This window comes from Mugil cephalus, chromosome 4, assembly GCF_022458985.1.
Source record: "Mugil cephalus isolate CIBA_MC_2020 chromosome 4, CIBA_Mcephalus_1.1, whole genome shotgun sequence".
NCBI classification, from domain to species: Eukaryota; Metazoa; Chordata; class Actinopteri; order Mugiliformes; family Mugilidae; genus Mugil; species Mugil cephalus.
The window spans coordinates 15,192,829-15,218,981 of NC_061773.1; the positions used below are offsets into that span (position 1 = coordinate 15,192,829).

At 42.1% G+C, this 26,153-nt stretch overlaps 2 protein-coding genes across 4 annotated transcripts in view; one reads left to right on the forward strand and one right to left on the reverse strand.

Moving 5' to 3' along the window:
* The first annotated feature begins 80 nt into the window (after positions 1 to 80).
* On the forward strand, positions 81 to 11,654 carry LOC125007313 (dynein axonemal heavy chain 12-like). 2 transcript variants are annotated; one of them, XM_047584049.1, is made up of 13 exons: positions 81 to 253; positions 1,786 to 1,915; positions 2,497 to 2,537; positions 3,495 to 3,620; positions 3,709 to 3,867; positions 4,442 to 4,687; positions 5,478 to 5,649; positions 6,119 to 6,224; positions 6,326 to 6,505; positions 7,552 to 7,680; positions 7,773 to 7,901; positions 8,910 to 9,063; positions 9,156 to 11,654. In XM_047584049.1, the coding sequence occupies exons 2-13, from the start codon at positions 1,791 to 1,793 to the stop codon at positions 9,368 to 9,370; spliced, it is 1,782 nt and encodes a 593-aa protein (XP_047440005.1). In that variant the 5' UTR covers positions 81 to 253; positions 1,786 to 1,790; the 3' UTR covers positions 9,371 to 11,654. The 2 variants fall into 2 exon arrangements, with proteins under 2 accessions (XP_047440005.1, XP_047440006.1); XM_047584050.1 differs by having other exon boundaries at positions 82 to 253; positions 1,710 to 1,915.
* The window catches only part of ip6k1 (inositol hexakisphosphate kinase 1), a 29,355-nt gene continuing 14,601 nt past the window's right edge, over positions 11,400 to 26,153 (reverse strand). For both annotated transcript variants that reach the window (XM_047584052.1, XM_047584053.1), the window contains exons 3-9: positions 25,378 to 25,523; positions 24,713 to 24,839; positions 19,069 to 19,309; positions 18,334 to 18,515; positions 16,976 to 17,151; positions 15,975 to 16,208; positions 11,400 to 14,827 (exon numbers count right to left, since the gene is read on the reverse strand). In XM_047584052.1, the coding sequence (XP_047440008.1) occupies positions 14,291 to 14,827; positions 15,975 to 16,208; positions 16,976 to 17,151; positions 18,334 to 18,515; positions 19,069 to 19,309; positions 24,713 to 24,839; positions 25,378 to 25,494 (1,614 nt within the window). In that variant the 5' untranslated portion in view covers positions 25,495 to 25,523 and the 3' untranslated portion in view covers positions 11,400 to 14,290. The remainder of the gene's footprint in view (positions 14,828 to 15,974; positions 16,209 to 16,975; positions 17,152 to 18,333; positions 18,516 to 19,068; positions 19,310 to 24,712; positions 24,840 to 25,377; positions 25,524 to 26,153) is intronic.

Sequence of the window (26,153 nt, forward strand, 5' to 3'; positions counted from 1 at the left end):
ACCGACTGTCTGCTGATAAACTCATGTGGAGCATGTAAATATAGTAACAGGTGTCAAATCCCCGTCCAGAGCGCTGCTGTCACTCAGCTGAAACTCGGCCTCGCGGACACAAACCATGTGGCCGTAGAGTTCTGGTTGTAGAGACCTCTCCTCTGGCCAACGGTCAGCGACAACTGTTTCATACAGAGGCTACACAGCTACTGCATATAGAGACTCCACAGCTGAGTACAACAGCCCAGCAAAACAACACAAGGTCAGCATTGAAATTTCTTTTGTTTCTTTTTTTTTTTTTTTTTTTAATGAATCAGCTGTTTGTGTGTTTTTCAAATCTCTGGTTAAGGCCAAGAAAATCTGTAGTTTTTACTCAATTGCATCAATAGTTGGAGTTCCTGCTTCCCGACACTGAACAATAGTGTTTCAGAAGCAGAAAAACAACTTTATTTATCCTCAAGGAGTAATCAGGCAGAAGTATCTATAGAGTCGAGATGTATAGTGATGTATATGATGAATATAAAAAATGTAAAATATCAGATTTAGTACAGTTGGGATCATTTGTGAACTTCTATTTCAGGTCTGTTGTTGTTGTTGTTGTAGTAGTTGTTGGTGAATGTTAATGCTCCTGTGGAGCTGTCATTGTGCGAGGAGACTATTGAACATTCAGCACAGGTGGGGCCTCGCTATGACAACATCAACTTTTCAGGTTCTTAAAAATCTTCCCCTGAGATTCTGCTCCACATTGACAGGATTCATCACATCATTTGTGCAGAGAGAACAGCTGAACATTCACGGTGATGTAACTGCACGATCATGTTCCAAAGGTCAAGAAGCCGCTTCACACTTTCAAAGTGGTTTCTGCTTCCTTGAAATTCCTCTATGCACAAAGTGACATCCAAGGTTTGCTTGGAGCGCCGAAGTAATTCATGACTTTGGAGTGAACCGGGCTTTATTGACCTCAACCGGCCATAACATGGTGACCTCTGAAGGTTTTGCTGCACCAAGACGTTAGCAGAAGATCCTTTAAATCTTGGGGTCTCCATGGATCGGACTCTATTGTTGTTCCTCAAACTATTCAAAGCATTGTGGTGCTGAAAGAAGCCAACAGGGAAAATGTTTCCATGAACATAAAAGTTCAGGAACCAGGGTCTCCCAGCAGAACATTAATCAAAGCATCACACTGCCTCCTCTTTGTCTTCTTCCCACAGTGCATCCTGGTGCCACGTGTTCCCCAGGTAAGACATGATCCACCGATCTAAGAAGAAATAATCAAAATTAATTTATTAGTTCTGACGCTCACTCGTCCATTGTCCCAGTCTTCACCAGTGGACATGGGTCGGCACAGACACCCTGGCTGGTCCGCAGCTACACAGGCCCAAACAAAACAAACCGAACCACTGTGTCTTCTAACTCCTTCCTATCAGAACAAGCAGCCACATCTTCAGCAGTTTGAGCCTCAGCAGCTCGTGTGTTGGATCAGACCAAACTGTTGTCGTCCTTGGTCCATGAACATGTCTCTGTTTCTTCTCCTTCCTTGGACCAATGTGGGGACTGACCACTGCAGACCAGGAACATCTCTGACCCAGCTGTCTAGACGTCACAGTTTGGTCCTTGTCAGAGTCTCTCAAATCCTTCCACTTGTGATTTGAAACCAACAGTGGATTTTTTTTTGCAGAGCAGATTCATTCTGATGGTTTGGTGTCCACATACTTTAGGTCCATTTACTGAAGAATGATCTCACACAAGGGTTTGGAGAAAAGCGCTCTTACAGATGTTGGTCCTTTTGTCCAGACGTCATGGACTTGGATCAATTTGTGATGGCGGATGGGGATGACGAGGATGATGCAGCTCTTCAGTACATGATTGAACAGAGTCTGCTGGAGAACAACAGGAAGAAGGAAAGCAGCAAAGATGAGAGAAGGTGAGTCCAACAGAAACCAGGTTAGAATATTTTTTTGGTAATGACTTTGTCTCGATTTAAAGGGCAACAGGGTTAAACCTTTACCCTTTAAGTATATTTGTGTTCTTTTTGGTTGCTTATTGATGTATTTATTGTTAATCATTGTTAATGAGACATCAAAACTAGATAATAACACATACAACAGTGAATAAACAAAATATGTGTTCGCTTAAATAGGTAAAATGTATTGTAAGAAGAAAAGCTGTAAGCTCCAGTTAAATGATCTTTTCCTTTCATCACTAAACAGCTGACAAAGTAATTTAATCAGGTGACCTATGTAAAATATTATTCACGTTATTGTTTATTTATTTGCAAATTACGTGAAATTAAGAACCATATTTATTAATCATCAGCTCATTTTAAGTTCCGGCTCCCAAAGTTCCCTTTATGTTACTTATTTCAATATTTAAATGCAGACACAGTTCAGTCTTAGACAGTGGGGAAGGGAGGGGCGGGGGGGTTTAAGGTTTCATGGAGGCGCTGCTGTTTACTTCTCCCGCTGCGTTCCACAGACCATACTGTCATTTCATGTTTCCCCGCAGGCCCACAGACATCAACACAATCTTCACCGCCATCAAACAAGGTGAGACCACATAAATTCTGCTCTTTGAAAGTAGAATTTCAATTGTGTGACATGTTTTGTGGATTTCATGGCAGTAATATGATAGTTCCTCATTATGAAATTCTTAATATCCGTACTTATATCATTATTTTGTGAAAAACATGGTTTCTTCAACAGAGGTGCGTTCAATGTCACTCACTATGACTGCAGATAACAGTTTCCACACTCACTGGTGACATACTAAGACTTTTTTTTCTCTTAAAATCATAAATGTGTAATCAGGAAAATATATTAGAACACAACCAGCAGCACCATTTTTAAACTTATTTCTCAGGGTTTTTAAAAAATTTTAACAGGAGGTTGTATATACGTATGTGGATATTCAGTCTGAAAGTATATATAAAGGAGGAAAAGAGAGTTAGAATAAAAATAAATGCATGAAAGAAAGTAAGAAAGAAAGAATGATATAACATTGTTAATGGGGTAACGTGTGCTGTCATATAATTTCTAGTAATCTGAAGATTACTAGAAATAAACACCAACATCAAGTGGGTCACAGTAGAATAGTAACAGCTGTTGTCTCTTCTGGATCTCTACATACTATTGGATCAGAACCACGAACAGCTGTTTGTTGTGTGGTGTGATTTGGGGAGAGGATATTTATTTTGGAACAAGACGTAAAGTCTCTTTCACTCCCCAAAAGCAAACGCATTGAGTTCAGTTTATCATTTATAATAGTGTTTGCATGTTTTTTTTTTTTTTTTTTTTCCAGAATAAAATCATGGCCATGTTAAACTTGTTTTTCCCTGACTCCCTTTACCTTTTTCCCTTTACTTTATTTATAATAAAGTAAACTTCACTTTAATCTTGTTAAGGTGGTTCTGGTGCAGTTCTGTAGATAAGTTGGTTTCCATGTAAAACTTACCATCATTTTTGAGCTGGACCACTCTAGAGAGCACCATCCATGTGTCCGTCCAGGTAACGAGAAACTCCTGAAGGATCAGCACAGAGACTCGTTCTTGCAGACAGACAGCAGGGGATGGACGCCTCTTCATGAGGCAGCAGCTCAGAGCAACCAAACCATCCTGGAGCTCACGTTCAAAGGTTTGAATCAGCTTGGTTGATTCTTCAGTTACATGAGGGAAGAATGACAAAGAGGTTCACTGAATCCAACAATGTGCTGGTTCTCCAGCTTCAGGCCCAGACTCTGTGGAGAAACGTACTCTCCGTGGTCAGACTCCTCTCTTCCTGGCAGTAGAAAAAGGTCTAATAGAAAACGTCTCCTTCCTCCTCAAACATGGAGCCACGCCGGACTGCCAGGACCACGACAAGGACTCACCACTGTTTGTAGGTAGGTTTGTTTTGGACTCGGACCTCATTACTGTTATAGTTTACAAGTCTTACTGGAGACTGAACGAATATAATCAAACTAAGGATTCTAGTCTGCTAACAATCGCCCTATATTTCATTATAGGGCGTAAAAAACAAACAAAACTAAAATACTCTGTGCACAAGTGGATATAACCTACAACCAACGAGAGCAACGATGTAGTCTGTGACATTAATTTGTGACAAATACTTCACGTATGTGTTAATCACTGTTAAGTTTGTGCTTTAGTTATTTCCTGTCAATATGTTTTATAACGGACGTGAATGCAGAAGCTAAATAACTCTCAGACAGCAGCCATGAAATGAATGACTACTCTTACTCTTCTGTCCACCATCACATAAAAACCAAATGATTCAATTGGCCTGGCCAATAGGGAGCCTTCAGACATATCTTTTAGCATGTTTAGATGTATTTTGAGGTATTTTCCTTGATTTGCTCCAGTACTTCACATGTACTGGAGCTCCAGGCAGCATTCATGGCTCCAGGGCTCCATTCGTTGATGGATCACCTCATCAAATCCTTTGCCTCTTTGCAGCGATCCGTGCAGACCGCTCTGACCTGGTGAAGCTGCTGCTCTCGTGGGGCTCTGTTGTCAACCAGGAGGGCATCCACGGCCGCCGACCCCTGCACGAGGCCTCGCGGCAGGGGAAACTAGGGCTGGTGACTATGCTGCTTCAGGCCGGAGCACAGCCAGACCCCCGCAGCCACTATGGCCTCACACCGCTGGCACTGGCTGCTCAGGGAGGACACCTGGAGGTGGTGGAGACTCTTCTGAGGAGAGGTGAACACTGAACGGATGGAGGATAATGGTAGATGCACAGGGGTGTAGGTTAGTTAGTTACTAATAAAGAAATAAGATTAACGCCAGATTATTATAAAAGTTATTATCAGGCATTAGTCTAATAAAACAGTTTATATGAAGTTTAAAAAAAAATAGTATATGAAGGTGTAAAATAGAGATGGAAAAAAAATAAATACATGCATGAAAGAGAAAAATACAAAGACAAAACATTGCTAGTGTGGTATTTTGTGGATTATTATTATTATATAGTCATATTAACTCTAAGAATCTCCATAATCGTCATGGAGATTATGTAGAAGGTAATAGTATAGTATAATATGTTACAATACCATATGCACAAACACAAACAAAAGTAAAATGAAATGAGTGCAGCAGGGTTTGGTCATCCAGGTAAGCAATGTTCTGTGTTTTTAATTTTATATTATGAGACTAAACATTTTGCAGATCTGAGCAGGCTGACGAATGACTGGATCCCTTTCCAAAGACAATCCCCAGACCCCTTGCTTTAGCATCCGGCTTAGGCAATACCCACACAAACTGTCAACTTTAAGTTCCTGTGGAAACTCAAGTACTTAAAATACACAGGTACTTAAAACTGGCAGTAAAATGCATCTCCACCTATAATAGAAAACTGACCTCAGTTCCTCTGTGTGTAAATGAGGTGGAGGTCGAACTTAAAATCCAGTCAGGTTTGCATCCAAACGCCGTTCCCCTAAAACCTAATATGTTCTTAGTATGTAAACATGTTAGAATGTTGTTTGTCCCACAGGAGCAGATGTCCTCTCTCAGGCGTACGATGAGGCGTCCATCTTGTACGAGGCGGCTACGACAGGAAATCCAGCCATCATCAGTCTGCTGCTGGAGTACGGCGCTGACGCCAACGTTGCCAAACACACGGGACACATGCCCATCCACCGGGTCGCACACCGTGGACATCTTCAGTAAATGCTTCATTATGTTCTTCCATTCATTGAGAAAATGCTGCAGCATGATTTGGCATGTTCTCCCTGTGTTCGCGTGGGTTCTCTCCGGGTACTCCAGCTTCCTCCCACCTCCAAAGACGTGCTCGTTAGGCTGATTGGTGACTCTAAATTGACCCTAGGTGTGAGTGCGAATGGTTGTATGTCTCAGTGTTAGCCCTGAAATAGGCTGGCGACTTGTCTAGGGTGCATCCCGCCTCTCCCCTGCCAGCTGGGATGGGCTCCAGCGACCCCCGTGACCCTAGTGAGGATTAAGTGGTACGGAAGATTGGATGAGATTCTTAAATGGTTAATTAAGCCAAAAGAGAGGTTCAAAATAAAGTAGGAAATCTAAGCTGAAACCTGAAACATGTAAGTCAGTGTGTGTGTGTGTGTGTGTGTGTGTGTGTGTGTGTGTGTGTGTGTGTGTGTGTGTGTGCGTGTTTGTCAGAGCTCTGAAGCTGCTGATTCCTGCCACCTCTATGTCCGATGTGAGCAACAGCGGGATGAGTCCTCTTCACTCTGCGGCTGCAGGAGGACACACTCAGTGCATTAAGGTGTGTCAGTTTGCAACATGATGACCAACCACCGAAAGTCTAAAAACAGCTCTACAGATCATTAAAAGGGAAAATTGCCCATTGCTCTCGCCTCCCATCAGGCTTTGCTGGATGCTCGGTATGACCCCAACTACATGCTCCATCCGTGGATTCGGCATAGCTACGACGATGAGAGGAAGTCCGCTCTCTTCTTCGCTGTCACCAATAACGACATACCGTCAGCTAAACTGCTGCTGGAGGCCGGAGCCATGACCAACCAAGACCCAGTCAAATGTCTGCAGGTACCGGGGTGGGGCCATACTCCTAATTAACGTTAACGTCAAGGGGACATTTTGGGTAAAAGCTAGGGCTTGGCACTTGAATGGCTCTTTTGAAAGAGAGCAGAAAAAGGTCTTCTTCAAGACCTGATTTCAGAATGTTACAGATGTGACTATGGTTCCATAAGTCTAGGACAAAAATGCGATTCAAAAAACTACAGTCAAAAGATAAATAGTTGGATAGTGTTGAAAGACAAGAGGGTATTTAGAGACAGTACCTGGAGGGCAAAACATTTATGGTGACTAACACACTAGACTCCCTGTAGGGGAAGAATATTTAGATCACCTCTCAACTGAAGAAAAAATAAGATGTAAAAACAATCTGCAAGGTTTGGGCACCCGTGATTCAAATACAGCACCCTCCGTGGTATATGACTGGACTTCGGCGTTGTTTACATTTAACTCGTTTCATGAAAAACTACATTTAGTAGTCTGAACCTAAGCTTAATGTCTGCATCATATTCAGTTATAGGTGCAAGAAAGATTACAAAATGCAAACATGGATAGCTAGTTAACTTTAGCTAAACCAAACTCAGACTCAACACCACTGTAGTAGGTCACCACTGTAGAATATCAGAAGGATTATGTAAAATATAAATTACGGCTACAAATATACAGCAGTTATTATACCTAGCATTTACTGGATTCATGTGAGTTTCCTGAAGTTGCCAGGTTTGGTACTACACTTCAGCTATCAACGTGTATGCTTCCTGTTGAGTAGTTTTGAAGCTCAGTGTGTTTTCTAGAGCCGTCTCCATTTTTCTTGCCGGTGTCTGATTCCAGCTAATTCAAAAATTCAAATGAGTGTCACGAATAGAGACATAGATCAGCCTGTATCAGGCTGTAAACGTCTTAATTTCTGCTGTAAAGTTGGAAATTTTAACATGGAGGTCTGTGTGGACTGACTCACTGTTGGAGTCTAGTGGACATGAGAGGAACTACAGTTTTTGGTACTTCAGGAAATACATGTTTCCAATGCTGCTGATTCAATGACTGATGTCATTATCAAGGTTGCGCTACGTCTTGGCAACTACGAGTTGATCAACATGTTGCTGCAGTACGGCGCCAACGTCAACTATTACTGCAGAATAAACACGACTCACTTCCCCTCGGCTCTGCAGTACGCTCTCAAAGACGAGGTGAACTGACACTTCTCAAACTTTTTACCGCTGAGCTCATTGGCTGCAGGCTACTTAACTTTACTGGCGTTGTTTCCACCCTGTGACGCTAGGTGCTGCTCAGGATGCTGTGTAACTATGGTTACGACGTGGAGCGCTGCTTCCATTGTCCCTATGGAAACGGATCTCACATCCCTGAAGACTATGAGGGATGGACCAACACTGTAATCAAAGACACTATGGTAACAAATTTATTATTCATGTTATATAAAAACACTGATTAGCTGACGGTAAGATATCTGTTGATAACTTCTTCTTTTCCCACACATCCACTCCCAAACAGACGCACCTAGACAGGCACGGGCAGCCGCCCTGATATTATTAACACCGACATGGACACTGGCCCCGAAATAGTATTATTCTTGATGATAGTTGATGATAGCTGTGATAATATTTGTTTATATTATATTTTAATATGTACTTAGAAGTTTAGGGTCAATTAGTGAGATTTTATGGTGATCTGCATATTTCTCCATGGTCGTGCAACAGGTATTCTGGATGTATATGTGTGGTGGAGTGGGGGTTTGTTTTATTTAAAGAGCTGTTTAGGTAGTCAACAAACAAACATAAACAGAAACATTTTTTTTCTTTTCTTTATTTATTTTTTTGTATAATTTTTTGGAGGTTTAAATAGCTGTGGTTGGATAAAAGTGTTTGAAGGTAGTAGGAGGGTAAATATAGGCTCAGAATTTGACAGAACAAATTTTCTGGTTTGTGTTTAGAAATGATAATAATACAAACACAACTGAGGTGAAGTGGTTTAACCCTGATGCTTGACTCATGGGTAATGTAGTGATTCTCCACAACCACATTCACACCATGGGGTCTTTGGCCTCCTACCTTTAAAAGGCACTGCTGTCATCTTTTATGATGATGATGATGATGACATATATTCTGCATGTAATAATAAAATAGGATAGTATAACTATATTACCCTGTTGCTTGACTGCCATGCTCTCACATAGAACAATGGTTTTGGTTGTCAGTCCAGCAGTTCAGGCTGTTTTATAAAAGTAATGCGGTACAGCCTTTTTTTTGTGGGGGGGGCGCTAAACAGACTAGAGCCGCCTCTGCAGCTAAAGCTCCCCGTCCATCTGTGTGTGTGTGTGTGTGTGTTTGTGTGTGTGTGTGTGTGTTTGTGTGTGTGTGTGTGTGTGTGTGTGTGTGTGTGTGTGTGTGTGTCAGTGCAGTTCTGTGAGGTGATCACCGTCTCCTGGTTGAAACACTTGTCGGGTCACGTGGTGCGTGTCATGCTGGACTACTTGGATCATGCCAGACTCTGCTCTAAACTGAAGGCGGCTTTGATGGAGCAGAAGCAGTGGCCCGACATCTGCAGGCTGCAAGGTGACTCACACTATCCGTCCGACCTGAGGGGAAGGAATCAAACGTCACTCATCACGTTTCTTCCTTCTCTTTCTCTCTTTCTGGGCCGCCAGAAAACGCCCGGAGCCTGCAGCATCTCTGTCGCCTGCAGATCCGCCAGTGTCTCGGACGCCTCCGCCTCCGGTCCCCGACGTTCATGAGCTTCTTGCCGCTGCCGGACCGGCTGAAGGACTACATCCTGTACCGGGAGTTCGACCTACGTAGCAGCAACATGGGCTCAGACAGCAGAGGGCGAAAACAAACCCGCCCTTCATCTATCTATGAATGAACAAAGCGGCAGAGAGTAAATTTGTGTTGCGCTGCTTCTACCTTAGAGATCTGCTGCAACCAGCTGATGCTCTGCTCTGGGGTTTAAAGGGGGTTGGACATTTTGTGGTTTATCGCACTCACCTGGTCAGGTGCGCTAGACCAGGACAGGCAAACCAAGAAAGCTTGGTTTTCATTTGCCATATTTTACAATGTCATACAAAGTTTATGAATAATGCATTGCAATTACAACCCCCCCAGGGCCCCTGTCTTTCTACACTAGGAGGGATTTTGCTTGCTTGGACTTGGGGTGCAACACAACATCTTTTTTTCTAAGGCCCCCCAGAACCCAAGATATCCACTACACCTGCCTGGTGATGTGAACCTTTTGGCTCGGCCTTAATGTGTAGTTCATTCCATGTTGTGTAGGGTTCAGACTGTAACCTACCAGTAGGAGCTTTGTTTTCTCCCGCCTTTCCTCGTCCTGTTTGGGAGCCAGCTGTAGGTTTGGTTTGTTACCGTTTCCATTCCTCTCGGTGTGTTGGTTATTTGAATATTTCCTTTCTAGACAGGGGGTGTTTGTTTTTGCCTCGGCTCTCCCTGATGCCATATTATTCTCCTGTGAATAAAACTTGTCTTAAAATGGCTCATCCAATCTCCTCATTTGTTGTAAGAGTCTGTAAAATGTTATTAAATGTTTCCTCGTCAAACTGAAAACGGACGCAGAAATAAATCTATTAGTACAGCAGCAACATATTCATAAAATGGCCATTCATCCGTTATCTGTCACGTGTGATGTCAAACATACGGTCCGAGGGCCAAAGTCCTGCAAGAGGGTCCAATGAAAATTTTAACTGCACCTTTTCAATAAAAGTAACTGCTATTCCTAATTCCTCTGCTAGGGGTCGCAATGTTTCAATAAGGAGCGCGGACACTTACACCCAGAACTAAACAGCAGGGGGCAGCAATGCACCAAAATTGCACTTATTTTTCTTTTTTTTCCAGTTTGTTCATTAAATGTTTTGTAAAAGGACATATTTATTAATGTAAACATTTTCAAGATTTGCTTTGCACTAAAACGTGCGTTGTCTTCATTTAAAGTTAATAATTTATTGTGTTAGTCTTCTAGCCTCCCGGAGATCAAGTTGAGCCGTATGTGGCCCCTGAACTAAAATGAGTTTGACCCTCCTGATCTAGAGGGTCGAGACCTGTCGCAACTGTTAATGTGCGAAAGGCTGGAGTCCTCCATGAAATTCCTATTTCTGAATTAATATTCCAGTGAAATATCCCCCCAGACTCCAAGTAATTGTTTCCTTGTCTAATTCTTATTTGTTGTTATGTTGCCTTGTTGTACATCTCTAGGTACAGAAAAAGTTAAAATAAAATCAATCAGGATGCAACATGTGTACATATTTATCCACACAGCGTAGTAGCAAACCATGATATTAAGGAAACTTTGTCAAAAAAGAAAACTTAAAACCATATGTTTTGCAAAAGGACGTGATGTGAAGGTATTTATGGAAAGCACAGTGCTGTGATGTGATGTGATGAAGATGTAGGATTAATATCTATTTATGAACTATTACACTTGTATTTTATTTAACTATTAATATGGATAAACATTCATTAAGAAACTTTCACTTCTTCGGTCTATAAAAATGGTACATGATGGATTCACAAATCTCAGAGGTGTTATTTATTGCTGCACCATATTTATTTGGGTCACACCAAATTATAATCTACATTATTTAAGATTTTTTTTTTTTTTTTAATATTTCCATTGTGCCAATACAAATCTACTTGTTCTTGTTCTCAGATCCTTTTGCTTATTTGAAGGTATATATTCCTAATTTTAATACAATTTTTCTGTTTTTGCAAAGTAAAATGTTAAATCTTAAAGCTTTAAGGAGTCTCTAAAGGGTCTTTTCAAGTCTTCAAGGAACCCGGTGACACTGGATCCTGCGACGCTCCAGAGGTTTCTGCAGCAGCAGCTCTTCACCTGTCGAGAGAAGCCCTGAATGTGTCAGGAAACACGACGCGAGCCCAAAAGCTTCTGGAAAGATTTAATCTCATTTACTTTCACTGCTCTAACAAACAGTCAGGATGATGTCAGATGCAGAAAATGCTGCTAAATAAGTCCAATCAGTCGCTGAGAGGCTAATATCCATGATCTGAGAGGACCGTAACACGGTGACTCAAACATGAGGACGTTGATGTGCATGCAGTTCTTTAACCAACTCCTTAAATGTGAAGTGAAACAAACCAAAGACTAAAGATGGCGTCTACGTTTTTTTTTTTTTTTTTTTCCTAACACACACACACACGTTGAACAGAGCTTCCCACCAGAGCAACAGCTCCACCACAGTCTGAAGTCTGGAAACAAATAATACTGCTCCTGACGTTTCACACACCGTGCCTCTGATCCACTTACGTTTCTTTACATTTTATACATTTAGGGGCGAGACATGTAAAAGACAAAACATTTACCCGCACACATGGGCAAAGGTACAATAAAAAAATAAATTATCACCTTGATAAACCAAAAATAAAATATTCATATTTGCTCTCTTTCTGTCATTCCAGCTCCTGGGGTTGAGTTCCTGTTGCCGTCCAGCAGGAGGCGCTGCTGCATCAGGGCCAGCCACAGGTCAGGGTGAAGCATAAATGGACAAATACGATTGGCTAACGCCGTCATATCTGGGCCAATCAGAGGAGACACACTGTGTCCAACTCTGCTGACAGGTGCAGGATGGGTCTCTTCATATATATATTTATATTTATATTGTTTTTGAGACAGGACTGGGCGATAATTTATTATTATTATTATCTACAAAATAATCTTCAACAATTAAAGAATTTATTTAGAATATTTTCCAAATCATAGCTGAATAAATTAGCTGTAAATTAAAAGATATACTAGATTGCTCTAGTTTGTTTTTAAAAAATAATGATTTATATCACATCCATATTTATGTGTATATAATTTATATAAAAAATATTATTCTTATTTTTCAGCCATATCACCCAGCCCTAACACACAGAATAAAGCCGGTGTTACTCTTTATTTTTGTTACTGTCAACAAATCTCATGAAAAGATCCAACAGTGTGACTGAATAAAAAAAACACAACAAGGTCTGTGAAGTGATTCTGATCAAGTCAAATGATCCATCGTTTTCATCTTTTTAAAAGCTCGTCTCATCTGTGCTGACATGAAGATGAAGGTTCAGACAAAACTTGGTCTAATTAGTAGCTACAACGTGGACGGTAAGTCCTTAAAGGAATTTCCTGAAGTGGTCAGACGCCTCCTGTCAGAGACACGACTCTGACAGGAGTAGAGCTTTTGTTTGGGACTATTTTCTGTGGCGGGCTGATACACATTTGTTGCTCTAGTGAGTATTTACAGCAACAGGACAGTGTGTTTGGGTGTTTGTCATCATTTCTGGACATTAAATCTACAAGGGCTTTTAGAGACACGTTAAAAACTGGTCTTTTCATGTTGACAATAATAAAAATATGTCTTCGTATCACCACATCAGATTTGGAGAAAGTGACACTTCGGACGTTACACAATGACCCAGAGGATGATTTTCACAGGACACGACTACTAACGTTTCTGAATTATTCAAAAACTGGACACACAGCGTTTTTTTTATTTTTTAAAAAGGATCTATATTCTCTCCGTTAACGCCTACGTCTACATGTTCCTGACGATGCCGTCTCTCGTCGCTACCCGATGCTTGGATGTGTTTGAGAGCGTTTCAACGGTAACGCTGAAGGAGTCCAATCACCCGTCCACGTTTGGAGTGAGGAGGAGGAGTAAAGTGATGGCTGGTCCCTGGGACTCAGCTGATTGGTCGATTAGGACGCTCTGTCAAACAGCTCCTTAGACAGCCGTTCCCAGGATGTTTGAGCCAGCTTGTCTATCTTTGTGAGGACCGATCGGAGGTTTAGACCTTGGGACTGAGGACGTTCGTTAACGAGAGCTGATTGTTACTTCACTGTGCAGACGTTTTCAAATTCTGAAGGAGGAACGTTTGTCTGAGTTTAAATCTGTTCCGAGACAAAATGTTTTTAGTCTCAATGTACTGGAAACAAGATGCTTCCAATTTAACTGTGAAATTAGTTTTCAGTGAATTAGTTTTCCCACCTGAGAGCAAGTAACTCTTCACACCAGCAGGGGGCAGTATTCTGTATTCATCACCGAAAAGGGGAAACGCGTAGAGCTGCTATTAGCTGGAAGGCTCGGAAACTAGGAAGAGCCGCAAACTGTCGCACGGAGCCGACCTCTACTGAAGCCGCTCTGAATTGCCTCAAAGCTGCTGACCGAGGTCCCACTAGTGGCATCAGCACAACTTTCCACCATCAAACTCATTCTGCACAGAGAGGAAACAACAAAATCTTAAAACATCAACTGGTACCGATGGGAAGAACTTACATCCTGTAATGTCACAGTGGTTAGAGAGCTGCTCAGAGCGAGTTAATTTACAGACCAACGCAGCGAATACGAGGTTAAATGTCCTTATAAGGTAATGTTGTTGTTGTTGTTGTTGTTGTTGATGTTGACGTTGTTGAGGCCTTTAATTGTGGCGGCTTTTATATCAGTCCTCACAAGAATAGAAGTCCAAACTGTGTGTGTTCTCAATTCCTTCTTAAACTAGCAGACGCTTTGTCTCCACTGTCCAATTTCCTGTCCATCGCTATAGTAACCATTTCCCTGCATGACGCTCGGTGCCACGGTGACGTCATGGCGAACCCTGCTCCATATTTGCGGCCGAGACGAGCCAGTTCTTGAGAACGATCCAACCTGAACAAACTCACAACCAGCTGTGTGTGTGTGTGTGTGTGTGTGTGTGTGTGTGTACTGTGTGCCTATCTTTGTGAGGGCCTGTTAGACTTTGGGTTGTCCTCACCAAGACACAAGTTAACCTGCGTGTGTGTGTGTTACTGAAGTTCCTCGTCCCGCAGGCTCTCCAGGATCTGGATTAGGCTCTCCAGTCCGAACACGTAGCCCCGGTCCGGCCCATCATGCACTGCGGTGTCACCGCGAAAACCCTTGAAGGTGGAGTGGGCGAAGTCGATCATACGAACGTCCACCAGGGGGGGCTGCCGCGGTGGCGGCGGCGGCGGCGGGGGGGCGGCAGGAGAAGGGATGGAAGTTAAACTGGGGGCCGGGGACGGGGAGTCTGGACGCGGGTGAGGTGAGGGGGGACGAGGGGCGAAGGAGTGGCAGTCTGACTTGGTGGGCGGGGCTTGTGTGGGAGGATGAGGGGAGGGGGCGGGCGCAGCCATCAGTCCAGGTCCCTGAGAGGACAGCGATCCTGGGTTTGGGTTCATGTCCGTTTCACAAGGAGCGTCAGGGGGCGCAGTAGCGAAGGGCCCGGGGCCACAGTTGGGCTCACTAGGGGCCACAGGGGTCTTCTTCTGCCACGCTGTGTGCTGCTGCTGCCCTGAGCCGAGGACCGAGGGGCCCTCAGGTTCCTACAGACAGAAACAACAGGAAACGTTTTCATGTGTTAGTTAAGTCACGTTTGTCCACTCCAGCAGGAACAAACACAACTGAGACATATTAAAACAGAGTTTTCACTGGAGGTTATTATTACACTTCAGCTGTGTGACAGTGTTCATGTACAGATGTTCAATCTGTGCAGTTTGGTGAGTTTAACCTGGAAGCCAGAACAAATGTTTGGGAGGGGCTTCGTGTGGTGGAGGACAGAAGAGTATCAGCGATGTAGTCATACGTCAGTGGAGTTTAATTCAGTTTAATTCATTATCAGCTGGAACACGCCCCATAATAATCGATTCAGGAAACCAGTCGAGATGAACGCACACTTGATGGAAGCAGCAGTGATGCTGCACAAGTCTCAGCTGGAAACAATCCCAAAAGCAGGACGAGGCAGAAACAATCAAGAGACAGGTCTATAGAAACACCAATAATAATGATGATCATAATAACAATAATAACAATAATAATAATAATAATAATAATAATAATAATAATAATAATAATGATAATAATGATGATGATGATGATGATGATGATCATGATCATGATAATAATGATGATGATAATAATAATAATAATTATAATAATACTAATAATGGGCGGCTGGTTTATTCTGGGGAACATTCTGAAATATACATATGAATAAAGAAGCACATTTGTCCACTCACTTTGACGAACTGGACAGATTAACCCTTTTAACCCTTTAACACCTGAGCCTCAAAATGTCCATCTGGACTTTTTTGCTATATAAAAAGGTCAGATTAGTGTTTTTCTAGAATACCTGGAAACTTCAATAACTGGCAGATATTTACAATTGACTTCATGTTATGAGATTAATAACTTCCCGGAGAGGCGCAAGTGAAATTACCGTAATTGACTGTGAAGTGCACCTCCTCAGCTTTCAGAAACCGCTATTTTTCCGATAGCTAAAGTGTGATCCATTTAAACAGATCTTCTATAAAGTCATATTAACTACGGAAGTCATGCTATTAATCACAATTAATTATGTTAATTGACTGACAGATATCTAATCATCTCGCTTAAAACCATTAAGTAAGCAGCTGTTTCCTGTGTTTGATACTTTGAGATGATTGTTAATTAGCGACGGAGCACCGGTCTCACCTTTCCCTCGTAGATGATGAGCAGCGAGGACGAGTAGAAGCGATAGGACGCCTGTCTCTCCAGCACCCCCTTCAGGCTGCGAAGCTTATTCAGGATTGGCTCAAAGAGGTCCCGCCTCAGGCCCTTTCCGTTGTGCATGTACTGGTAGAGCGCCTGGCGGAAGCCGTCGATCGACAGGCCGCGGCCGTAGTACTTGTTCCTGCAGAGGTAGTGGCCGGTGTTCATCTGATACACCTGCAGAGAGACGAGGTGGGACAGCCCTCAAACATGTCACTGACAACGGCCTCACGATCGTTCTATTTTCAAACTAAAATCAGACCACAGCTATAAATAAAAAATAATTTATCATTTTAGCTTATTAACCTTGGCTGGAGCCTACATTTCATCATACAGCCGCAGGAAGTGTGCCAAAATATTATCATCACGATTATTAGTACTATGAGCTACTGATCTTTGTAGGCCAACTACAGGATTAAATATAGATCATCTGATTCTCTTCCCCAGAGACATAATCTATAAAAATAGAATAAAGACTACACCAATCAGACATAACATTATGACCACCTTCCTAATATTGTGTAGCTCTCCTTTGTGCCTCCAAAACATTTGTGACTCATCAGTGAATGGACATGGGTTTTGTGACGGTGTCCTGTGGTTTCTGGTAACAGGATGTTGGTAGTGGGGGGACTTTGGGTTCTACGGGTTGAGGGGAGGAGCCTCTGTGGATCATCAGTTTGAGATCTACTAAATTTGGAGGCCAGATCAACACCTTGTGCTGTTTTTCATGTTTTTTGAGTTGTTCCTAAACTGTTTGTGTGTCTGTGTCAGGATACGTCCTGCTGCTGGAGGTGGCTACTGCCATCAGTGTTACTTACTGGTTTTAATGTTGCGGCTAATTTGTTTATATTAATAATTATTCTAAATGTGCATGAGGAATCCCGATACTGTGATAAAAATGTTACAGCTCTGTGGCTCTGTTGGAGCTGCCGTCGTCTTTTTACCTGCATGCCACAAACTCTGACCCCCAGCGTTGCTGAAGTACTCTGTTCACATTTCTTCATCTGTCTGGCCGCCTTCTCCTCGGAGGCATCGTCCCCGTGCTGCCTGGTGCCCATCTTCAGGTCCAGGATGCAGGGGTAAGAGAAGTGATGAACCACATTCTCCAGCAACAGGAACTCTGGGTAAAACGCTGCAGTTAAGGAGAAAACTGTCCCTCGTGTCGACCCCAACTGAATCTAAATAAACATCATTACAACAAAAGTCCTTTTTACAGTGAAAGTTGAATAAGAAACTAGTCACGTTATTAGGAAGTTTAATTTCTTTCTTCAACTTTCCAAAATTTACAATCTGATGTTCATGTCGACTTTCCTTTTTTCTTTTTTGTCAGAACCACCTGTGTCACTTTAATGTGTCAGCCTATAAATATCTTCATGGAGGAGCTTTATCTGAGCTGAATAACAAATTTAAAATGGCTCTGTCAACGCTGGTAAAACAAGAACCGTCCTCCACATGTCAACAGCAGGTTCACACAGACTCATTCACCAAGTAGCATTTTCCCTTTTTCACATTGTCCGATAATAACCCTCACATTTGACAGGACTGAAGGCAGATTTTCTATAAACAAAGTGAATGTATCATGTGTCTGGGAGCACTGGAGCTGACAGCAGCGTGTTGTCTCTGTTTTGACTGAGGGCAGATGGACCTTGTTGAGGACAGAGTGTGTTGCTCAGTTACTCTGCTCTCTTGTTTTTTTCCAGACAGCTGCAGGCTGCTCTCTTTGAAGCTGCAGATCAAAACATGACCTTTAACCCAATGACCTGAGACGCCGCGGACCACTTTTATTCTTTCCCTCATCTGCTCAGTGGCTCTCACATCTGCATGTCCTCATACTGTACGACAACCTAGCCTGGAAATTAAAGTTCCCGCCTCCAGTTTGTCCTGGACGGAAAGCTGATGTGAAGTCTTGCCGATGGGAAATCATCATGCGTTAATGCAAAGATATGGAGGGCCAATTAAATGGTTTGGGTGGGGCTTTATGTGGTGATGGACGTGTGTCTGTGAAGATTCTTGGTTATCCAAAAAACAAGGCTAAAACAAGGGCAACTGGACTTGATGAGTTTTCATCTTTAAGAAGTTTCTTCAGTTATAAATGAATAGGGGGGAATTTAAATTTTTATCAAAAACATCTGTGGGAGGAGCCCACCTGAAACTCACTCGATCAGAGTCTGTTAACGATATTCAAAACACTCAAGAAAACCCAACAAATCCAGTTGTCTTGTTTAAAAACAGCTACAATTTACATAGATTTATTTCGGTGTAGATAAACATCATTAGTACGAGACTGGCCGAAGAAGGATACTGAAGAGTTTACGGTCCTTAGATTCGGACCTCATGCGGCTCAGCTGCTGTTTGTGGCAGCGGAGGCTCCAGGGATTGTGGCTGATCTTCTCTGATGTCAAACCACTGTTCCAGTCCAGCATCTGGAAAGGAACGTCCGAGAGGATCTTTGGGTCGAGTCGGGGACTCTTCAGCTCTCCAAGACTGCAAGGACAAGGGAAGAGAGTCATTAGGTTTGTAAAAACATTACTGGGAATTCTCTGCTGTTGAATCTCTGTTGATCTAAAGTCTGTATTTAGCATCAATGCTAATGAAGGCAGACACTGGAAAAATTACTTCTTTACCAGTTTTTAGTTTATGTGGTTGTTCATATGTTGGGCTGTATGTCTGTGAAGGTTCACAGTCATCCAGGTCATGGTAATCTAAAAGGCGTTTTAAGGTTTAAGAGCAAAAAGACAACTGGCTTGTAGAGTTTTGAGAAGACGTTTCTTCACTTGTAAGGGACTGGTGGTAAGTTGAAGTTTTCTGACTGGTTTTTACCCACAGTTTCCTATTAAAACGCCCTTTCGGTTCTTCTGCTAAAGTCACACTTGTTGACTCATGTTTTTGACCCCAGCATTGCTATTATTAATCTAACGCAGCAACAGTAACAGAGAGAGAGTAGGAGCCCTCTTGTTGGTGGTCAGCAGACCAATCAGTCGTCCATCAAGGGGTGAACTATGAGCACTGTCAAATTTTACTGGTGGCTCCCTCTTACTTGTCAGAGTTCTCGGTGTCGTGCGGCTCCCTCCGGTCTGACCGCTCCTCCTTGTGTTCAGAGGAGGAGGAGGAGCGATGGAGGCTCCTGCGCGAGTGTTTCCTCCTTGGCTGTTCCCTCTCTGGGGGGTCGCGGTCCTCGTGCTCTCCAGTTCCCCCCTCCGTGTTGCTCTCCACGTAGGGGTAGGCCACCAGGTTGATGTAGCCGTCGGAGTCACCTTCAAAACACACCAGCACCACACCTGACAGGATGGAGCAGAATAAAGACGGGATGTTCAGAAACATTTCAGTAATAAAAGACAGAAGAAATGTTATTTAACTTCTAATATGCTCTAGCCTGGCGTATCTTGGATTTGGATTTCATTATGAGACGTGTTTCAACTGCCACAGAGTAAGAAATGCCTGTGCATGCAATGGGATAGTCCTCCAACCAATCAGAGCTTTTACTGGTAAGAAATTCAACGACAGACATGAGACGACATGCATGACTACTGGTTATTAGTCCTTAGTTCATCACCACGTAAAGCCCTGCCCAGACAATTTGAGGGGCTAAGCAGATCTTTGCTGGACCAGAATCAGTTCCCAACAGAGAGACTCCTCATCAACTTTATGAGAAGGGGAAGTTTGGTCTCGTTTCTAGCCTCTGAAATTTGGATGTGCGCCACTCACGGATGTTCTTAACAAAACCTAAACTTCCTCCCATCATTCAAAACTGAAGTACTAGCTACGTGGTTTTCAGACCATCGAATAAAGTCCACCACAACGTTTTGATTGGACCGGCAGATCTTTGCTGGTAAATAATCAGTTCCCAACAGAGAGACTCCAGACCAACTTTTGACCACAACAAATTTCTGTGCGCGCAAGTAGTTCTGCCTTCCAATCTAAAAATACTCTGGAATTTCTAGACTTTATACAAGTTTTAACGCTCACAGCAAATGCAACTCAACAAAGGAAGAACAATACATTTTTAAAAGTCAGTCCAAAGTTAAGTCAATCTCAGTCCAAATTATATCCAGTTTTATCACTTGTCTCAGTGTCTTATTGTAGTGAAGCAGGTTGTGTGTTAATATAATAACACCAGAGATGATCCAGACGACTCTCTGATTAGCTAACATTGGCTAGAATTCATACCAGAGAAAATCTTTCATATACTGATCATTGGTGCATTTTCAGCTCATGGTGGACGAACATCTGGCGAACACACTCTTAAGTTGTTTTTGCTGTCATTTGTCCTCCGTCTGTATATCAAGATAAAGACACTACTTTTGAAATGTAATTGAGAAACTGTGGGTAGATTAAATAAGCAGACAGAAATGTCTTGACAATGATTGATTGAAGACATTACAGTATTTTTAGCTTCACAAACAGGGCAGCGAATCTCAAGCCTGCTAAACTGAGACACTGCACACCCTCCGCATTTGTCCAAATTTAATTTCGCTGTCAGTTTGCTCACAAGTGGAAAAATCCACTTTGCACATTAAGCCCAAACTGAAAAATAGGAAGTGATCACCGTGTCTTCGCCAGCTCCACGGTCACCACCCAAAATGGAGTTTAATCTGATAACCGTGTGGATGAAACAACCTTGACCGATTCGGAAAGTCGTCGCCTGGCAGCTGTCCGTCTGTTGGTCTGTATGTGCTTATTTAATCAGCAGGACAATGGTAGTGGGTAGAGATCTAAATATAGAAATCTTATGGGGAGCTGTTGTCATGGCACTGGGGCCCAGAACACCAGCACAGTGGACTGGTGGGAATACAGATATACTACCAACTGCAGGACACTACTGGGAGGATGTCCAGCTCATCTGTTGTGAAGTGGCCCCACAATCCTAAAGATTTTCGTGATAAAACACAGAACAATTTGCAATTTTTTTATGTTTGGTGTTTTATTTATCCTCTGACTAGACTATAAAATATGAAAATGATATAAATATTTACTTTATAATACCAGAGACAGTGGAGATCATCATCATTTGAGGACTGGGTCAAACTAATGTTTTGCACAAGATGAACGAATCAGCCTGGATGACAGACAAACTTCCCCATCCACAAATCTTTTCGTGATGGAAAGCTGGTCGGAAGTCTCTCTGTTGGGAACCGATTCTGCTCCAGCAAAGATCTCAATTAAATCGTTTGGTTGGGGCTTTATGTGTTGATGGTGTGTGGTGGAAATTGTCTGACAGCACTTTGGACACATTACAATCAGGCAAAACTGAAAGCCTCAAAGTTTGAAGCATATTGTAATTACAATAGGACATCACAGTACATCAGCCCACAAAGTGGCAGGGAGGATCTCAAAAGTACTATCAGAGAGACATTCATCTCTTATAGTGTTAACAAAGACAGAGTTTGTCGTGCGACTGGCTGGCTTTCCAAAGTCAAGAATACACATGACCACTAGCCATAAGTATTCATGAAGATGACCATAACTGTACATCCCAACTAAACTACATTCCTTTTACACTGTGTCACACAAAAATAGAAAAAGGCCCCTTTCTTTGACATCAAATACCTAGACAGTGTCTCCTCTTGCATAACTCCTGGGCACTCGTGTCCAGTAAATCATCAGAAGGGTATAGTAATTACCTCAACAGAAACACTATCTTTGTGTTTAAAAATAACACAGTAAGAACAACAAACAGCAGACCATTATGAATTAATGATGAACTAGTAACTTCACGTCCACAATGGACGAAAGATTAAAAGCGACACAGTCATACACAACATCTGAGGGTGGTGCAGTTGTAACTAAATGGCTCTGATTGGTTGAAGGTCTGTCCACTTGATGAAGAGGTATTTTTGAGTCTTGGACCAATTCACGAAAACATCAACAATTAGCACTGACTCTCTGATCTCATATCACAGCTATCATGAATTGTTATGGTATAGTAACACACTGACATTCAGTAGCTACAACGTTTACCTTCTTAGTTTGGCATGGTGGCATACTAAACGTTGCTGAATAAACATAAACCTCACCCCAAACAATTTGATTGGCCTGGCAGATCTTTGCTGGAACAGAATTAGCTCCTAATGTAGAGATTTCAGACTCATTTTCTTACAAAAAATAGTAGTAAGCTGGAAGTTGCTCTGGTTCCCAGGCTACGTCTGATTCTGATTCAGAAGCTAAACTAACAAGACCCTCAGAGGATGCCGTCAGTTCGTATTTGATTACGATATGACGCTGTTAGTACAACAGAAATGTTAGCTAATATTAGCTGGTCTTAGATAAAGGTGCAAGCACACTCCTTATTTGGAAGTTTTTGGCTCCAATCAGTTACAAGCCATAAATACGGCCCTCAAATATTTTCCAACCAATGGATGGCGTGACATCTTGTTATCAGTCATATTTATATACAGTCTTTGGCCTATGATTTCCTTAAATCAGTATGTAGTGTCAAAATGACACTGTGCACTGCTGCTTTCCAGGCAAGTGTTTCCCATGGTAGACAATGACGTCAAAGAAAGGTCAAACTAATGAATCATAACTGCGACTGCTTTCCATTTGCTTCAGGACCGAGGTGCTTTTGTCTGCTGGCTCACAGCCATGATTTAGAGACGCACCTAAATGGAACAGAGCCATTATTAATGGTATTAGTTAGACCTGCTTCATCTACCATCAAACTACCTCTTTATATACACGCTGAAGAGGACAAGATGTGTGTGTGTGAGTGTGTAAACTGGCTGTCAGCGTTTGTTTGGATCTTCCACACCAGCTCAAACTGTTACACATTGTGAGTCTGAGACGAAGAGCAGAGCAGCTAAACCACTTCACTTCCATTAAACATCCGTACATCCTTCCTTCTCTTCTCTCAGTGTTCCTCTCCATCCGCTAATAAACACGGGACAGATTATTTAGTGGTAACGTTTGAATTACTAAAAGGTCTGGAGTCTGCTAAATGGGAACCAGAGCTTCTTTCAAAGCAACAAAAGTTCAGGTTTGGGGGCCAGCGAAATATGCAAGTTGCAAAAATCAACATTTATACTAAAAGATATGAGCCATGTTCAGGTTTAGGGATGATAAAACTAAGACCTTACATCTAAGATATTAATGTAAAATATTCAGTAGTGTCTGTTGCAATATTTGCTGAAATATAAAATTTTTGAAGCATGACTGTTAGCATAACAGTTGAGCTACATGCTCCCATAAATTCCAACTAAAATGCTTCCTCAGTGTTCACTAAACAGTACTGTGCATGGTGAATCCTTTGAGTTCTAAGATCAATCTTTATTTCTGTCAATGACGGGCTGAGATGCAACTGAACATTTTCCCTGCAGCAGATCCTCCTCTCAATCTTTGCAAACATTTAAAAGGGCAGGAAACCAGAGCAGAAACTGTATCTGCTACGTCTGAGGCATGTTAGAGACGGGATTTAGGGATTTAATATGTATCTTTTAAAGGAACTGTTCTGCATTAAATTGAGCATTATAAGGATATGTGAACACCCCGGCCCGGATGTCTGTCTGAAATTCCCCACATCACAAAATTTGGTCTGGAGCTGCTTCATTCAGAATTTAACAGATCTGCTTGAGCCTGTGTGTTGATGGACAGAAGAATAAGTATAACACTATGAATGAAACTTGTTGAAAAGGTTATTTGTCCAACGTCTACCAATATTAGCACGGTTGCTAACATTAGCTGTTGCCTCGCCTCCACATTACCTCTACGCTCTGTCTCCAAAGCCCATCCAACTAACCCAGCCCACATAGTTTTTTTGTGTTGGAAAGTTGTCTCCGTTCGGGACTGATTATGCTCCAGCAAAGATCTGCCAAACTATTTTCATGTGGCGATAAGGAAGAAGAGTAACAACAACATAGTTGTGCATGTCCTCTGAGAGAAGTCGAGTTGAATTTGTTCACAAATGGCTCTGACTGGTTGGAGAACTCTCCAGTTGGGTGCAGGGATGTTGTTATCTGTATTGGTTGAGAAGGCGCCTCATAGTGAAACCTAAATGGCACCAGGCTACAGATTTCCACCAATTACAGGTGGTTACTTGCTTGTTAACAGACTCTACAACCATAGATGTGTCTAATAAAACCAAACTCCCCACTTGTCATTTAGAGCTGAAGGCATGGATGAAAAGTCTTCAGGAAACCCAACTACTCCAGTTGCTTTTGTTTTTAGTTGTTTTTTCCCCTCAAATTGCAATAATGACAAAATGGCTATAATTGATTAGAGGACTATCCATTTTTTTCCTCTGTGTGAGTTGAAACATGCCCAATAATGAAGTCCAAATGTTTCCTCAGCCTAAATCCTAAATAAAAATAAAAATGTATGGCTTTACATTTACTCTTGGAGAACTGCTTATTATTGTACTACTGCTGTTTCCCAAAGTAGCAGCTTGTCAACTGACCTAATTAAGCGCTTCACATGTTTTTGTTCTCTCTGTTAAAGTCTGTTGGGCTTGTTCAGATCATGTCTAATTATCCTTGGGTCAGATCTGACTGTACTCACATCCCCCCGTGGGATTAGGTCTCAGATGAGTTCAGGCAGATATTTCACTCATCAGTTTTGCATCATAAAGACCACTGATATAAAACAACTTCAACAAGGCAGTTGCTCTACATGTGATTAATGTGTATTGAAAGGTGTAAGTACACCTTTAGGGTACATTCACCAATAATTACCAGTGAGCTGTGACTGACCTTTATACTCTGGAGAGAACTCCTTCATCTCTGGAGGCAGAGATTCGTAGAAGCGCTGCTCTCTGCTGATCAGAGGTTTACACACAGTGTGATCATCGTAACGCATCATACTGGTGTGACCCCCCACCTGCAAACACACATGCAATTAGGTTATAAGGAGCACAACAGACTAATATAAGATGTTGATATCCAACGAATAATTAACAGAAAAGTGAAAACAGTCTGGTCTTAATTTCTGGATGTACTCCAGGGGTTTATTTTCCTAAAAACACTCCCTAATAGAGGAGCTCCAATCATCATATTTGCAGACGATCACTGAATCCAGGATCTGTCTAAACAAATACAAACAAATTTCTCTGGAATAAAATTAAATAGATTAAACTTAAATATTATTTTATATATATATAAACAAACAGAATAACATAAAATGTGTCCAAGTTTGAAAATAAATATAATTTTATTGAAAACAGAAAAATAAATTCAGGAAGTGGAAACAAAAATTAGCTTGACTGGCAGAAAGACACAGTGTTGACTACCATTTGGGCGGCGTTGTTACAGAGCAAGTCAGACGGACGAGTGTAAACACGTCTCACGGCGGCCGAGGCTCCGTGTGTAGGTCAGAGGAAAACTATAAATCAGACTCCACACAGGTCGATCTCACCCACCTGGTGTATGAAGGGCTCCAGTGGAACCCCTCCTGCTCGCTGTCGAAGTGAAGCCCCTCCCCCTGTCCCCGCCCCCTGTAGCTTGCTGTCCATGTTGTTGGTGTGAGGGAGGCACATGGCTCCTGGCGGACGCACCGCGCCTCCTCCTGCAGAGAAGAAGATTTTATCCAGGAGGATAAAATACAGTTATACAGTTTATACAGTTTGGAAAAAGACGAAATGCAAAATCAAGCAGCATATTTAAACTCTTCCCCTCAGTAATCCTGTCTTGCTTAGCTTCTTCAATCAACGTAAAGACATCTTCACAAACCATGAGCGTACTACTACACTGCCGTCAGAGAAGCAGTGAGCATGTTAGCTTCTTATCCTGAGGAGGAAGCTTGAGATGATGCCAGTCTTGTTTTATTTATTATTCACTACTTGTGCTGCTTCTGCTTCTACTTGAGAAGCTCTACTTGAAACTAGTGACACTTGCAAACTGTTTACTCTAGCCACCTACGGTTAAAAGATAACAGAAAGCTTTAGTAGCTGCAGCTTCTTAAATGATGTGTTTTATAGGGGGATAATTAGGATAATGAGGCCCTTGTTTACACTGGTGTGGTTTAGGTTGTTGCCACGATAACAGAGTAAGTCATGGCAACACTTCATGAAGAGTTCAAACTTTTCATATGACGTGAAGTCACAACTTCAGAATTTGCATTATCATCTTTTGACCTCATTTGACCTCATTTGTTGAGTGTGAACACATAATGATTCCACAATGACCTGGGTTACAT